The sequence below is a fragment of the Anser brachyrhynchus genome (genome assembly GCF_964034855.1).
Source record: "Anser brachyrhynchus genome assembly, contig: SCAFFOLD_321, whole genome shotgun sequence".
Lineage (NCBI taxonomy): Eukaryota > Metazoa > Chordata > Aves > Anseriformes > Anatidae > Anser > Anser brachyrhynchus.
Window position 1 is genome coordinate 73,128 of NW_027663727.1, and position 16,045 is coordinate 89,172.

General features: G+C 58.2%; 2 protein-coding genes and 1 long non-coding RNA gene across 6 annotated transcripts; 1 reads left to right on the forward strand and 2 right to left on the reverse strand.

The window, feature by feature from the left end:
* Nucleotides 1-35: 35 nt before the first annotated feature.
* ATAT1 (alpha tubulin acetyltransferase 1) lies at nt 36-7,657 on the reverse strand. 3 transcript variants are annotated; one of them, XR_013944376.1, is made up of 11 exons: nt 7,425-7,652; nt 5,800-5,860; nt 5,602-5,693; nt 5,414-5,474; nt 5,174-5,287; nt 4,344-4,445; nt 3,506-3,551; nt 3,007-3,078; nt 2,733-2,919; nt 578-918; nt 36-534 (listed from the first exon to the last, which is right to left on the reverse strand). XR_013944376.1 is itself a non-coding variant. In XM_080609060.1 (10 exons), the coding sequence occupies exons 1-10, from the start codon at nt 7,520-7,522 to the stop codon at nt 894-896; spliced, it is 858 nt and encodes a 285-aa protein (XP_080465186.1). In that variant the 5' UTR covers nt 7,523-7,638; the 3' UTR covers nt 36-893. The 3 variants fall into 3 exon arrangements, 2 of the variants coding, with proteins under 2 accessions (XP_080465186.1, XP_080465185.1); XM_080609060.1 differs by having other exon boundaries at nt 36-918; nt 7,425-7,638; XM_080609059.1 differs by lacking the exon at nt 3,007-3,078 and having other exon boundaries at nt 36-918; nt 7,425-7,657.
* Nucleotides 7,658-8,269: 612 nt separating this feature from the next.
* MRPS18B (mitochondrial ribosomal protein S18B) lies at nt 8,270-10,361 on the reverse strand. Of its 2 annotated transcripts, none has more exons than XM_080609061.1 (7): nt 10,203-10,361; nt 9,554-9,665; nt 9,331-9,428; nt 8,961-9,029; nt 8,782-8,848; nt 8,644-8,703; nt 8,270-8,552 (listed from the first exon to the last, which is right to left on the reverse strand). In XM_080609061.1, exons 1-7 carry the CDS (start codon nt 10,281-10,283, stop codon nt 8,311-8,313), a joined length of 729 nt encoding a protein of 242 aa, XP_080465187.1. In that variant the 5' UTR covers nt 10,284-10,361; the 3' UTR covers nt 8,270-8,310. The 2 variants fall into 2 exon arrangements, with proteins under 2 accessions (XP_080465187.1, XP_080465188.1); XM_080609062.1 differs by having other exon boundaries at nt 9,554-9,655; nt 10,202-10,336.
* Nucleotides 10,362-10,692: 331 nt separating this feature from the next.
* LOC308186910 lies at nt 10,693-15,972 on the forward strand. Its single transcript, XR_013944378.1, has 3 exons — nt 10,693-10,805; nt 11,305-13,706; nt 15,216-15,972. It is a non-coding gene; the product is annotated as an uncharacterized lncRNA (long non-coding RNA).
* Nucleotides 15,973-16,045: the final 73 nt, after the last annotated feature.

The window sequence follows — 16,045 nt, forward strand, 5'->3', positions numbered from 1 at the left end:
CCGTGACGTCACGGCGCGCACGGAGAAAACGCGGGAAACCAAAGAGGGAGCGGCTTTATTGAAACGGTAACGAACGGGGGGGGAGGGGCGGCACCCACGTGGTCGGGGGGGGAGGGGCAACACCCACGGGGCGGGGACGGGCACCCATGGGTGCTGAGGGGGGAGGGGCAGCACCCACGGGGCGGGGAAGGGCACCCACAGGGTGGGGAAAGGCACCCATGGGTGCTGGGGGGGGAGGGGCAGCACCCACGGGGTTGGGTTTTGGCACCTACGGGGTGGGGAAGGGCACCCACGCGTGCTGGGGGGTGGGGAGAGGCACCTATGGGGCGGGGACAGGCACCCACGGGGTGGGGAGGGGCACCCATGGGTGCTGGGGGGGGAGGGGCAGCACCCACAGGGTGGGGATTGGCAGCCATGGGTGCTGGGGGGCGGGGATGGGCACCCATGGGGCAGGGAGAGGCACCCACAGGGCAAGGGGAGGCACCCACGGGGTGGGGATTGGCACCCATGGGGCTGGGAAGGGCACCCATGGGGCTGGGAAGGGCACCCGTGGGTGCTGGGGGGCGGGCAGAGGCACCCATGGGGTGGGGATTGGCACCCACAGGGTGGGGAAGGGCACCCACGGGGTGAGGAAGGGCACACATGGGTGCTGGGGGGGGAGGACAAGCACCCACGGGGCAGGGAAAGGCACCCTCAAAACTTACGGGGCAGGGACAGGCACCCACGGGGGCAGTGGGGTGGGGACGGGCACCCACGGGGGGCGACGGGCACCCATGGGAGGGGACGGGCACCCGCAGGGGGGGTGAGCACCCATGGGGGGCCATGGGGGGGACCAGACCCCCCAGGGCCCCCCAAATCCCCTCTGTGGGGTCGGGGGGGACCCGGCGTCAGGCTCAGCGGCCGGCCCGGCCGAGGGAGCTGCAGGGAGAGGAGGAGGAAAATGAGGCAAAAAAAACCAAAACCCGATAAAAAACCCCAAAGCCCAGCAAAGAAAAACCAAAACCTAACAAAAAAACCCCAAAACCCCAATGAAAGACCCCAAACCCCAATAATAGACCCCAAAACCCCAATAAAAGAACCCAAACCCCAATAAAAGACCGAAACCCCAATGAGAGACCAAAATGAGAGGCAAAAAAAAACAAAACCCGATAAAAAACCCCGAAGCCCAATAAATAAAACCCAAAACCCAATAAAAGACCCCAAAGCCCAATAGAAACCCCCAAAGCCCAATAAAAGACCCAAAAACCCAATAAATAAAACCCAAACCCAATAAGAGGCCCCAATATCCAATAAATAAGACCCAACCCCCCCCCAAAAAAAACAAAATCCAGTAAAAGACTCCACAACCCAATAATAAACACCAAAAACCCAACGAGAGACCCAAAAACCCAACGAAAATAGACAATAAAACCCTATGAGAGACCCCAAAAACCCTATGAGAGACCCCGAAAACCCAATGAAAAAAAACAATAAAACCTAAGGAGACCCCAAAACCCAATAAAAAAAACAAAACCCAATAAAAAAAACCAAACCCCATAAAAAACAAACCAAGAGACCCGAAAACCCAATGACAGACCCGAAAACCCAATGAAAAAAACAATAAAACCCAACGAGAGACCCCAAAACCCAACGAAAAAAGCAATAAAACCCAATGAAAGACCCGAAAACCCAATGAAAAAAACACTGAAACCCAGCGAGAGACCCCAAAAACCCAATGAGAGACCCAAAAACCCAACGAGACCCCAAAACCCAATGAAAAGAACAATAAAACCCAACGAGAGACCCCAAAACCCAACGAGAGACCCGAAAACCCAACAAAACAAACCTAAAACCCTACAAAAATACCCCAACCCTACAAAAAAAAAACCAAAAACCTACAAAAAAAAACCCAAAACCCTATAAAAGGAAAAGAAAAGCCTATATAAAAAAAAAAGCATATAAACGCCCCCGAAACCCAATAAACGCCCCCGAAACCCAATAAACGCCCCGAAACCCAATAAACGCCTCCAAAACCCAAGAAAAGACCCCGAAACACAGTAAATGCCCCCAAAACCCAGTAAATGCCCCCAAAACCCAGTAAATGCCCCCCAAACCCAATGCCCCCAAAACCCAATAAACGCTCTCAAAACCCAATAAAAGACCCCAAAACCCAATAAACGCCCCTAAAACCCAATAAAAGACCCCGAAACCCAATAAACGCCCCCAAACCCAATAAAAGAGCACCAAACCGAATGAAAGACCCTGAAACCCAATAAACACCCCCAAAACCCAATAAACGCCCCCAAAACCCAATAAACGCCCCCAAAACCCAATAAACGCCCCCAAAACCCAATAAACGCCCCCAAAACCCAATTAAAGATTCCGAAACCCAATAAACGCCCCCAAAACCCAATAAACGATCCCGAAACCCAATAGAAGACCCCAAAACCCAATAAAAGACCCCAAAACCCAATAAACGACCCCAAAACCCCATAAAAGACCCCAAAACCCAATAAACGCCCCCAAAACCCAATAAACGCCCCCAAAACCCAATAAACGCCCCCAAAACCCAATTAAAGATTCCGAAACCCAATAAACACCCCCAAAACCCAATAAACGATCCCGAAACCCAATAGAAGACCCCAAAACCCAATAAAAGACCCCAAAACCCAATAAAAGACCCCAAAACCCAATAAACGACCCCCAAACCCCATAAAAGACCCCAAAACCCAATAAACGCCCCCAAAACTCGCCTGGCGCGGCGCTGCCGCTCGCCCTCGCCGTTGAGGGTCCTTATGGGGTCGGCGCCGTCCGTCCCCGCGGGCCGCCGCGGCCCCCGCTCGGCCAGGAAGGGGCGCAGGCTGCCCCGCACCGGGGACCCCCCCGCGCGCCCCGCCGTCAGGTTGAAGGGCCAGGGGGGCTCCGCTTCTTCCCTTAAAACTACGGGGCGGCCCCATAAAATAATGGGGTGGGGGGTGGGGACGACACGAAATCACCCGCCCCCCCAACCCCGGTCCCGCGCCTTACAGTCGCGCTCCGGTAAGGAGTAGGGTTTGATCTCCTCCTCCGGGCGTTTTTGGGGTGGGCGGCGCTGGGGGGCTGCAAGGGGTAGGGTTATAGGGTGGGGGTGCCCCTATAACCCCCCTAAATCCCCTATAACCCCTAAATCCCCTATAACCCCCCCTAAATCCCCTATAACTCCTTAAATCCCGTACAACCCCCCTAAATCCCCATAACCCCTAAACCGCCCTAAATCCCCTACAACCCCTAAATCCCCTATAACCCCCCTAAATCCCCTACACCCCCCTAAATCCCCTACAACCCCTAAATCCCCTAAACCCCCCTAAATCCCCTACAACCCCTAAATCCCCTAAACCTCCCTAAATCCCCTATGACCCCTAAATCCCCTAAACCTCCCTAAATCCCCTACAACCCCTAAATCCCCTAAACCCCCCTAAATCCCCTATAACCCCCCCTTAATCCCCTATAACCCCCCCTAAATCCCCTACAACCCCACCCCGCTCACCCGGCCGGTTGCTGAAGAAGCCCTCGAAGATGACAAAGTTGTTCACCTAAACGGGAAAAAGGGGGACGTGGGGGCGGCGATCCCAAAAAAATTAATAGGGTTTTTCCCCCCACCCCCGGGGCGGTTTCGGAGCTCTGCACCCCCATGGGGCAGAATTCGTGGGTTTTTACCCCCCAAAAAACAACCCCAAGGGGTCCTCGTGGGGTTCGGGACCATACGGGGGCGAAGTTTGGGGGTTTTTGCCCCGTTTTGGGGTCGGCCCTATAAAGGGGGGCAAATCTCGGAGGAGTTTACCCCTCTTTGGGGTCAAATTTTGGGGCATTTGCCCCTTTTTGGGGTCAAATCTTGGTGTGTTTGCCCCTTTTGGGGGCATTTTCTGGGATATTTGGGGGTGTGAGGCCAGCCTTTGGGGCTTTTTGGGGCGAATCCTACAACTTTACCCCAAATAAATGAAGCCTTGAAGCCGTTTTCTCCCCTTTGGGGTATAATCAGGGACCAATACCCCTTTGGGGGGCAAATTTTGGAGTGAGTTACTCCTTTTGGGGGCATTTTCAGGGATTTTTTGGGGTGAAAGGCCAGGATTTGGGGCTTTTGGGGGCATTTTCTGGGATTTTTAGGGTGTGAGGCCAGGCTTTGGGGGCTTTTTGGGGCGAATCCTATAACTTTACCCCAAATAAACGAAGCTTTGAAGCTGTTTGCTGCTCTCTGGGGCGTTATCAGGGACAAAGAGCCCCCCCGAAAAAGAACGTGGGGAGGGGAAAGAGCCCCGAAAAGATGAAGGGGGGGGGTCGGGGACCCCAAAAAGGGTTATGGGGTTGGGGGCTGACCCCAAACGCACCTGCGGGATGGGGTGGCAGAGGCCGTAGTGCTTGCGCAGGAAGGCGAGCAGCTTCTCCGAGGGGCGGTCGACGGCCAGGCGCCACGGCTCCAGCCGCTCGCTCTGACCCGGGGGGGGGGGGGGGGGGCGACAGTTTTGGGACCCCCCCCCCGGGCGTTTTGGGGTCCCCCCCGGGGATTTTTGGGGTTCCCCCGGTCATTTTGGGGCTCCCTGGGGTCATTTTTGGGGCCCTTTGGGTCGTTTTTGGGGCCCTTTGGGTCGTTTTTCGGGCCCTCTCTGTCACTTTTGGGCTCCCCCCGGTCATTTATGGCCCCCCCCGATCATTTTTGCCCCCCCCCCGGATCATTTTTGGGCTCCTTGGGTCATTTTTGGGGCCCCCCGGGTCACTTTTTTCCCCCCCCGGGTCATTTTTGGGGCCCCCCAGGTCACTTTTGCCCCCCCCGGCTCATTTTTGCCCCCCCCCAGGGTCATTTTGGGCTCACTTTTGAGCCCCCTCGGGTTATTTTCAAGCCCCTCCAGGTCCCTTCCCCCCCCCCCCCCCGGGTCATTTTGCCCCCCCCCCCCCGTGTCACTTTTGCCCCCCCCAGGTCACTTTTGCCCCCCCCGTGTCCTTTTCAGCCCCCCCCTGTGTCATTTTGCCCCCCCCGGGGTCATTTTGGGCCCCCTTGGGTCATTTTGGGCTCACTTTTGGGCCCCCTCGGGTTATTTTCAAGCCCCTCCAGGTCCCTTTCCCCCCCCCCGGGTCATTTTACCCCCCGCAGGGTCATTTTTGCCCCCCCCCAGGGTCACTTTTGCCCCCCCCCGGGTCATTTTTGTCCCCCCCCGGGCACCTTCAGCATGTGCTGGAAGAGCTCCCTGCCGTAGCCGTGCCGCTGCAGCGACTCGTGGACGTAGAAGTCGAGGACGCAGAGTGGCTCCGCTTCGTTGTGCGCCCCGCTGTGGTCCTGGGGGGGGGTCCACAGCCACGTGGGGGGGGGCACGGCCATAAGGGAGGGGGCACGGCCATATAAGGGGGCTATACGGCCGTATAGGGGGGGATACGACCCCAAAACCCCCCCAGAAAAACTCACCAGGAGGAAGAGTTTCTTGTAGCCCACCTTGAGGAACCCGATCACCGCCGCTTTGGTGGTCCTGGGGGGGGGGGTTAAAAGGGGTCGGGGGGGGGGCAAAAAGGGATCGGGGGGGGGCAAAAAGGGGTCAGGGGGGTGTTGCTGAGCCCGCACCCCATAAAGGGGGGGGGGACGTTGCCCCCGCTCACCCCCGTCCGTCGGCGTCCCGCAGGATGTAGAGGACGTGGCGGTTGGTCTCCATGCGCGCCGCGCTGGTGACGGGGGCCGGCAGCCCTTGAGCCTGCGGGGGGGGGACAAAAAATAAAAGGGGGGGGGGGGGGGCAACGTTATGACCCGATTTTGCCTTTTTTTGCCCCGTTTTTATTCCCCCCCCCCCACCCCATTACCTTGGCGGAGGCTTTGCCCAGCTCGTCGATCACCGTCCGCAGCTGCTGCTCCAGGTCCCCCCTGCGGCATTTGGGGGGGGGGGGGGTCAGTGGGCGGCCATGGTGGCTACCCAGCATGCACCGGGGGGAGGCCAGAGAGCCTTCATCCTTCCCAGAATGCACTGGGGGGAGGCCAACAGGCCTCCACTTTTCCCAGAATGCACCGGGGTGAGGACCACAGGCCTCCGTCCTTCCCATAATGCACCGGGATGAGGCCAGTGGGCCTCCATCCTTCCCAGAATGCCCTGGGGTGAGGCCAACTGGCCTCCATCTTTCCCACAATGCCTTGGGGCAAGGCCTATGGGCTTCCATCGTTCCCATAATGCACCGGGGTGAGGCCAACAGGCCTCCATCCTTCCCAGAACGCCTTCTGGAGGGCCAATGGGGGCCTCCATGTTTCCCAGAATGCCTTGGGGCGAGGCCACTGGGCCTCCATTCTTCCCAGCATGCCCTGGGGTGAGGCCAATGGGCCTCCATCCTTCCCATAATGCACTGGGGGTGATGCCAATGGGCCTTCACTTTTCCCATAATACCCCGGGGTAAGGCCAACAGGCCTCCATCCTTCCCAGAATTCACCAGGGTGAGGCCAACAGGCCTCCATTATTCCCAGAATGCACTGGGGTGAGGCCAAGGGGCCTCCATCTTTCCCATAATGCTCCAGGGTGATGCCAACAGGCCTCTCTTCCTCCCAGAACGCACTGGGGCAGGGCCAATGGGCCTCCATCCTTCCCACGATGCCTTGGGGCAAGGCCTATGGGCCTCCACTTTTCCCAGAATGCTTTGGGGTGAGGCCAACAGGCCTCCATCCTTCCCAGAATTCCTTTGGAAGGGCCAATGGGGCCTCCATCTTTCCCACAATGCACTGGGGTGAGGCCAATGGGCCTCCATCCTTCCCAGAATGCACTGGGGCAAGGCCAATGGGTCTTCACTTTTCCCAGAATGCACCAGGGCGAGGCCAACGGGCCTCCATTCTTCACAGAATGCCCTGGGGCAGTGCCAACAGGCCTCCATTGTTCCCAGAATGCACTGGGGGGAGGCCAACAGGCCTCCATCCTTCCCAGAACGCCTTCAGGAGGGCCAATGGGGGCCTCCATGTTTCCCAGAATGCCTTGGGGCGAGGCCAACAGGCCTCCATTTTTCCCAGAATGCCCTGGGGTGAGGCCAATGGGCCTCCATGTTTCCCAGAATGCCCTGGGGTGAGGCCAACAGGCCTCCATTCCTCCCAGAATGCACTGGGGCAGTGCCAACGGGCCTCCATTGTTCCCAGAATGCTTTGTAGTGAGGCCAACAGGCCTCCATCCTTCCCAGAATGCCTTCGGGAGGGCCAATGGGGGCCTCCATGTTTCCCAGAATGCCTTGGGGCGAGGCCAACGGGCCTCCATCCTTCCCAGAATGCTCTGGGGTGAGGCCAATGGGTCTCCACCCTTCCCAGCATGCCCCACAGCCAGCTCCCGTTAACCGCCCTGCCCCGTTGCTCCTTTCCCAGCATGCCCCTGGCCTCCACCCCCCCCCCCCCCTTTTCCCAGCATGCACCGGGCGGGCCCAGACCAGGCCCGAGCCTAAGGCCTAGGCCCACGGCCCGGTACCGATGGGCGGGCCCGCGGCGCCCGGCGGGCCGCAGGTGCTGGTCCACCACGGAGACGCGCTCGCCCAGCACGGCCGCCACGTCGAACGGGAACTCCATGGCCCCGCCGCCGCCGCCGGGCCTGGCCCCGGGCCTCGTCGGTGCCGCCGCCGCTGCCGCCAGGCCCGGCCGGCGCCAGGCCCGGCCCTTAGCAACCGCCCTTAGCAACGGGCCACGCCCACCCCCCCGGCCGCTGGGCCAACCGCAGCCCGCCCCTCGCAAGGGAAGCCCCGCCCCTTAGCAACCAGCTCCCGCCCCTTAGCAACCCTTAGCAACCAAGCCCCGCCCCCTAGCAACCACCCCGGCCCCCTAGCAACCCTTTACCAATAAGCTCCCGCCCCATAGCAACCCCTTAGCAACAAGCCCCGCCCCCAGCAACCACCCGCCCCCTAGCAACCCTTTACCGATAAGCCCCGCCCCTTAGCAACCACCCCGGCCCCCTAGCAGTCCTTTACCAATAAGCCCCGCCCCTTAGCAACCTTCACCCAAACCCCGCCCCCTAGCAACAAGCCCCACCCCTAGCAACCGCACCAACCAATCCACGCCCCCTAACCACCCCTTTCCAACCAATCCACGCCCCCTAGCAACCTTTCCACCAAGCCCCGCCCCTAGCAACCCCTCCCCAACCAATCCCCGCCCCTAGCATCAAGCCCCGCCCCCTAACAACCCCTTAGCAACAAGCCCCGCCCCCCTTAGCTCCCCGACGAAGAAGACGGCCGCCATTTTGTGAGCGCGGCCGCCATTTTGTGCGCCCGGCCGCCATTTTGTGCCCTGTTTCCCCTCGCTCCTGCCAACAAAGGAGCGCACTCAGCGGGGCGGCAGCCGCTTTATTCCCCCCTCCGAGCCCTTCACTGAGCCTCGGGGGCTCCTCCCGGGGCCGGGCCGCCCTCCTCCTGCCGGAGGTAGTCCTTGTAGAGACGCCTGAGGCGGGCGACGGCGTCGGGGGGCGGCTGCTGCCAGTCGTACCACGGGTACCAGGCGCGGCCGGCCGTCAGCTGCGGGGCCGGCGGCGTCTTCCCCACGGCCGGGGGCCGGGCGGCGAAGTCGTCCTGAGGCACCGGCACGAAGGGGATGCGCAGCCACAGCAGGCCTGCGAGGAGAAGTGGGGTTAAAGGCCTCGGGAGGGCACCCATGGGTGCTGGCACCTTCGGGTGCTGTCCCTCGGGGGTGCTGTGCCTCACCGTGGTCCTGTGCCTGCGCGATGGCCTTCAGCAGGAGCTTGTGCTGCTTCATGCAGACCCCTGGGGAGGGAAGCGGAGGGGTAACGGGCGTCCGAGGCCGTCAGGGCGTCCCCGCAGCACCCACGGGTGCCGCCTCACCTGTGTGGGTGGGGTGGAAGATGGAGCCCGAGTGGGGGCAGATGAACTGGTCCAGGAGCTTCACGTTCTGCGGGGAGGGAGAGAGGAAGAGGAGGATGAGAGGGGAAGAAAGAGGAGGGGGAGAGGGGGAGGAAGGGGTAAGGGGGTTCCCCCCGCTCCCAAATTCCCTTAAATCTCACCCGAAAATCCACGAAGAGGTGGCGGTCCCGGCAGATGGGGCACGGGTTCCCCACCCGCTTCCCCTTGCGCTGGGAGGAGAAAACGCCAGGAATTGCCCCCAGTTCCTGCCCAGTGTCCCCCAGTTCCTTCCCAATGTCCCCCAGTGCCCTTCCAGTTCCCCCCAGTTCTCTCCCAGTGTCCCCCAGTTCCCCCCACGTCCCTCCCAATGCCTCCCAGGTCCCCTTTAGTGTCCCCCCACTGTCCCCCAGGTCCCCCCAATTCCTCCCAGGTCCCCGCCCAATTCCCCCCAGGTCCTTCCCAGAGTCCCCCAGCCCCCTCCCAGTCCTTCCCAGTCATCCCAGTCCCTCCCAGTCCCCCCCCCACACTCACCAGACAGGCCTTCCGGGTGTGCCGGGGCGGGACGGCGCCCTTGTGGTGGCGCCGGTAGCCGAACCAGACGGGTTTGTCCCCATACGCCTCCTGGTACTCTGCGGGGGAGGGGGCAGAGGACCTCAGATCGGGGTCACCCCAACATTGGGGACACCCCAAAATTGGGGAAACCCCCCCTAAAATTTGGGGGAAGACCCCAAAATTTAGGGACAGCCCCCCGTACCTGCGCTCTCCAGGTACTCCCAGGGCTTCTCCTTGTAGGGTGACGGGGGCTCAGAGGGCTTGGGGGGCGCCTCGGCGCTGCAGGGCCTCGACGGGGGGACACCGGGGACACCCTGAGGACAAGGGGGGGGGGGCGTGACGTCATGGGGGGGCACCCTAAGGTGGTGGTGACGTCATGGGGGGGGCACCCTAGGGTGGCGGTGACGTCACGGGGCAGGGGAGCATTTTAGGGCCGTGACGTCGTGGGACGTGCTGGGGGACGACAGCGGTGACTTGAGAAGCCCCCATGTGACGTCACGCGGGGCGCGCGATGACGTCAGCATGCCCTGGTGACATCATAACACCCGCTGAGACATCATAACGCCCACTGTAACATAACCACGCCCACTCTGACGTCACCACGCCCCCCTCAGCCTCCCTCCACCTTAGCAAACCCGGTCAAATAAATAAATAAACAGATAAATAAACAAGCAAATAAACAAGAGATGATGTAACCCCCCCGCTGACGTCACGCGGCCCGGGGCGGGGCGCGCCGCGTGACGTCACTGCCGCACGTGGGCAGCGCGCTGACGCCACATCCGCGGCCCCCGCGGCCCCCCCCGGCCCCGTGAAGCCCCGGGGCCCCCTCCCCGGTCCCCCCCCAGCCTCACCTGGCCCCACAGCGGCCGCCCCGGTCCCCGCAGGGCCCCCGCCGCCGCCCGCAGCAGCGCCAGGCCCCCGCCCAGCGCCATCTTGCCGCCGCCGCGCGCATGCGCAGGGCGCGGCGAGGGAGGGGCGTGGGGGCCGCCATTTTGTTGTACGGCAAGGTTGAAAATCGCCCGCCCTTCTTTTAATATCCCTTCCAGCAGGTTTGTTTCTCCTTGTTTTATTTCCTTTTCCTCCCTCAGGAGCCCCCCAGGGCTTTACGCCGATTATTGACTAAAAAAAGATAGAAAAACGGAAAACAGACAGTGCGCGTGCGCGGATTGCGGTGAAGGGAGGGGGAGCTGCTCCCCGGGCATGCGCAGTGCGCGCCCCCGAATAAAAACTGCGCCACACGGCCCGGGGAACAATAGCGGGCGTCGGCCGCGCATGCGCGCCGCGCCGGGCCCCCTCCCCCTCCGCGCACGCGCCGCCGGCCTCAAGGTCGCGCGGCGGCTCGTGAAGGGCGGGCGGGCGGGGGGCGTGGCCGGGCGGCGCGCGCCGGCGGGCGGGGCCGGGTATAAAAGGCGCCGCCCGCGCCGCCCCGCCGCCATTCTGGGGTCTGGTTAGAGGTGAGTACAGAGCTCCCGCTGCGGGGGGCGGCGGGGCGGCGGGGGCGGCGGGCAGCGGCGGGGGGGGCTCCGCGCCCCCCCTCCCGGGCTGCGGAGGGCCCCGGGGCCACCCCCCCCCCACTGTAGGGCCAGCGTTCTTTTCCCCCTCACCAAGCGGCGGCCCCCCCCCCCCCCCCCTTCTAGCGCGTTCCCCCCCTTTTAGCCACGCGGGGGGGGGTGGGGGGGGGGCTTCCAGGCTTTTATTACCTCAGAACTGAGGAGAAAACCCTCTAAAAACGCCCCGAATCCCCTCTTCCGGCTTTCACAGCCTTCAAACGACGCTTCCCGTCGTTTATTTTTTTATTTCTCACCCCGCCCCATTAATTTTAAAGCCACGCCGGGGATGCTGACTGCTAATCGTGTCGTGTTTTTTTTTTATTATTATTATTTTTCCTTTTAATTTCGATTTTTACTCACTGTCGTGTCCCCCCTTCCCCCTCGCTTGTTCTCCCCGCTCCAGGTTTGGCTGCTCTCGAGAGAGAAACAAAAAAAAAAACAAAACAAAAAAAAATCTCAAAAAACCGCCGTCGCCTTTGCCACGAGAAAAGCCCGGGGACCAAAATACCAAAGCGAACCCCCCCCTGCTGCCCCCGAAGACCCCAAAAATCAACCCAAAAAAAAAAAAAAGCCTCGGACCGTCTTGGGGAAGCCGTCGCAAACTCTCCTTTGTGAAGGAAACTTCGCCACTTAAACATAATTCCCTCTCTTTCCCCCCAAAACAAACAAACCTCTCCCCCCCTCCCCTTTCCTTTACCCCCCCTCCCTTTCCTCGATCAGATTTTTCTCTTTTTTTTTTCTTTTTGGGAAAAAAGCAACTTTTTTTTTTGGTTTTTTTCCCCCCCCACCCCCCAAGGTTTAGCTCGACAGAAATACGCAATTTACCTCCTTCCTCTCTCCCTCCTCCAAAAAAAAAAAGAAACAAAAAAAACATAAATACAAAAAAAAAAAAAACAAAACCAAGGACCACCACCAGGAGAGAAAAAAAAAAAGTTGCTGTATTTTTTTTTTCTTTTTTAAAGCCATGAGCAAAAACAAAGAATTTTTTTCGCTAATACACCACTAATGCCAAAATCCAAACCTTGAAGCGCTGTCGCCGAGAAAAAAAATTGGATAGTAGTGTTGCCTTTTACAAAAAGCCCCGAAAAAAGGGGCAAAAGCGCCCCAAAAAAAAAGAAGCCCTCCTTGGTGCCAAAGGAGGGGAGGAAGAGCCCCCGAGTGTGTGGTTCGAGGAGGGCGTTTTAGGCTTCGTTTCAGGTGGTTTACCCTTAAAATCGGGGGCGTTTTGGTTAAAAAAAAAAAACACCGAAAAAAAGGAAAAAAAATAAGGTTTAGGGGGAAAAAAAGGAGCACGTAGCGAGCTCCGGGCGCTTGCTGAAGGGTTCATGAGCTCCCACGCAAAAGCTGGCGGTGTTTTTGAGCCCAAAAACTCGCTTTTTTTTGTGTGGGAGACCCCAGTTTTTTGGGCCGAAAAAGGGAGCAATCTGTACATAAAGATTGCGGCAGCTTTTTTTATATTATTATTTTTTATTTTTATTTTTTTTTAAGGGGCGAGGGGGCTGCGCCGAGGTAGGCAGCGCCGGGGCGGGAGCGAGCTCTGCGGGTTTTAATTTGAATTCGAAATGTTGGAATTTTGTTGATTTAATCCTTTTTTTTTTGTTTTTTTTTTTAAATTCCAATTTTTTTTTAGGATTTTTTTGTGCGTGGGGAAATGGCGTCGGGCGGACGGGGTGGGGAGGGTAAAAAAAAACCCCAAAATGGTGCTGGGAGATTGGAGGGGTGGTGGTGGTGGTGGTGGGAATTCGCGGTTGCAATCTAGCAATAAAGATTGCTAGGCAGGTTTTTAGGCCTAAAAATGGACCCGTTTGGGGTTTAAAAACGAGGAGAAAATGCCCCAAAAACGGGGCGGGGGGGGGGAAAAAAAGGTGGCTTTAAAAAAAAAAACGACGCTCCGCACGCGCTCGGCCCCAACATGGCGCGGCCGCGCGCCCGCTCTTTGTCCCCTCTTGCTTCTCTTTTATTTTTTCCCTTATTTTTTATTTATTTCCTTGCAGGTTTCTCGCCCCCGCTCCCCCCCCCCCGGGCTCGGTTTCGCTCCCCCCCCCCCCCTTTCTTTTGGGACCCCCCCTTTGGATTTAACTTGATTTTTTTGGTTTTTTTTTTTTTGGTGTAGGGCGGAAAAAAAAATAGGATTACGGACATGGGGGGGGGGGGGGTCGTGCTGTCGCTCTTAAACCCGTATTTTTCTTTTTTTAATGTCTCCCCCCCTCTCTTTGTTTTCTCGCCTAACCCCCCCCCAAAATCCTTCTTTTTCCGCTTAAATGGCGCCGGGGGCCTCCCCGAGGCCCTGCCCGTGCTGCCGCCGCTCCCAGCAAAACCCCTCCCACTGCGGCCGCCCTCGCCCGGGGGGGGCCCCCCCTTCCCCCCCCCTCCCCCCCCTTCCTAAGACCCCCCCCCTTCCCAAGACCCCCCCCCAAATCCCCCAAGACCCCCCCCCAATTCCCCCCCCCCCCCCCTTTTAACCACCCCCCCCCAGCTTTTGTCTGCAGGACCCCGGCACCTTTTAGGATCCAGCCTTTGCCCCCCCACCCCCCCCACCCCAAAAACTATATTTTTAAACGTTTTTAACCATTTATTAATTTTTTTTCCCTATTTTCTCCCCCGCCAGCCGTCTCGCAGCCCGGGATTTCTTGCGCCACGAGGGAAATGCTACCACCGGGCCGTGCCCCCCCCCCCCCAGACCCCCCAAAAATACCCTTTTTTTGGGGCTGGGGGGGGGGCTCAGCCTCCCCCCAGCCTCGTTTTTGACCGTTTTTGCCTTTTTTTTAACCAGCAAAAGGGAGGGGAACAGCCACAACCCGCCGGGTAAGCCAAAACCAAACATTTCACAACCTTCGTTCCTAAAATTTAATTTACTTCCCCCCCCTTCTTAATATTTTTTAGTGTGTTTGTAATATATTTTAGATATTTTTTATATTTTTGTATATTTTTTATATTTTTAATAGGTTTTTATACATTTATATATATATTTTTATATGTTTATATGTATTTTTGTATTTACATGTATTTTTATAAATTTATATATTTTTATACATCTTTATAAGTATTTTTAGATATTTTATATATATTTTATACATTTTGTATATTTTTTTACATTTATATATATATTTCATATATTTGATATATTTTTAAGTATCTTTTAATAATTTTTGATATCTTTTGATCTTTTTCTCTCTGCCATCGCCCCCTCCACGCAGCAACGGCTCCCGTGGCAGACCCTCAGCACCTGATTTTGGTTAAAAAGAGCCCGAATCCGAAGGATTTTGGTTAAAAAGAGCCCAAATCCGAAGGATTTTGGTTAAAAAGTGCCCAAAATTCGATATTCCTTCCCTTTTTTTAATCCTTTTTTAAATATTTCGCCCCAAAATACCGGCAGAGCCCCTCCCGGCGCAGTGGTAGCATTTCCCAAGGGGGGGTGGGAGCGAAATGGGGGGGCAGCCCCCGTGCCCCCCCCCCCGCCCCATTTTTTGGGGTCCCCCCCCTCCCTTTCTCTGTGGGGTGAGGCGGTTTTGCAGCCCGGCCTCCGGCTCGGGATCGGGCAAAACCGGGCTGGAAAAGGCAGAAACGGGGATTTTGGTGGTTCCTGTTGTTGGCGGGGGGGGTCGGGGGGGGGGGGGTGTTTATGTCCCCAAACTGAGCGTTTTGGGGGAAAAACGGGCAAAAAAAGGCCTAAAAATGGGGTGAGGTGGGGCCAGGCTGAGCCAAACCCCCCTGGCCAGGGCCTGGGGGGGGGGGATTTGCCCCCCCCCAGGGGGATTTGCCCCCCCCAAGGGTGATTTGCCCCCCCCAGGGGTGATTTCCCCCCGTTTTGGGGGGGTTTGGGGTCATTTTTGGGGCCCCCAGTGGTGTTTCTGCCCCCCCCCCCCTTGGTGGTGGTGGGGCTGTGCTCGGTGTTGGCTTCTGTGCCTGCCCCGGAAATGGGGAAAAACCCTAAAAAGGGGGGAAAAATCGCCCCAAATGGGGGAAAAAACCCTAAAAAGTGGGGAAACCCCCCTAAAAACGGGGAAAACCCCCCAAAAGTGGGGGGAAAAACCCTAAAAATGGGGGAAACCACCCTAAAAATGGGGGTAACCCCCCAAAATTTCTCATTTTAGGGCATTTTCCAGGTGGAAAATTCCCCCCCAAACAGGGCCACGGCCCCCAGGGACCCCGAACACGGGGGCGCGACCGCTGTCGGCCCCCCTAAACCCCTAAATTTTAGGTTAAAAAGCCCCGATTTGGGTTAAACTCGTCCCCACCCCCGTTTTTTCAGCGGGGGAGGAACACTTTTAGGGTTTTTTGTGCTGGATTTTAACTTTTCTTGTGTCTTTGCAGAGGGGGCCGTGGCCGGCGAGGGCTCCGCCGCCTGTATCCTTTACCACGAGGCTTAACGAAGCGCGGCTCGTTAATTTGGCTCATTAATTGGAGGGGCTTCGGGTTTTACCCCCCAAAAAACCCCAAAAGATTAAAAAAAAGAACCCCACTGAATTCTTCCTGGCCTTCCTTAGGGCCGTGTTTCCTCCTGGTTCCCCTTCGTTAGCCAACCCCGCACGTAACGAGGGCGGCAGTAAGCCGGAGAAGCTCTTAATTAGCGCTAATTAGGAGGCGGCTTGACGTCAGCCAGGCCGAAATCCCCTCGGATCGAGGGCAGGGCCGGGTCATTAATGGGGTGTGAGCACCCCAAAAAGGGACAGAGGGGAAAAAACCCCTTTGGAGCTGAGCTAGCTCGGCTTAACGAGTGCTAATTAGGCTTAATTACAGCCTCGGCCATTAATTACATGGCCAGGGTGACGCACGGCGGCCCCGGTGCTGCTTTAGGGGCGCTTTTTGGGGCGAGAAATGGGGGATTGGGGGACACCGGGAGTCCCCGCGGTGAACTATTACGGGATGGATCCGTTCGCCCCCGCCGCAACCTTCGGACCCGTCGTTTTGGGGTGAAAAGGGGGGATTTTGGGGCCGAAAAGGGGAATTTTGGGGCCGAAAGGGGAATTTTGGAGCGAAAAGAGGGCCTTTTGGGGCCAAAAAGGGGGCTTCTGGCGCAAAAGGAGGCTTTTTGGGCCTAAAAGGGGGGGCTTTTGGGCTGAAAAGGGGGCTTTTGGGGGCAAAAAGGGGGCTTTTGGGCTGAAAAAGGCGCTTTTGGGGCCAAAAGGGGGCTTTTGGGGTGT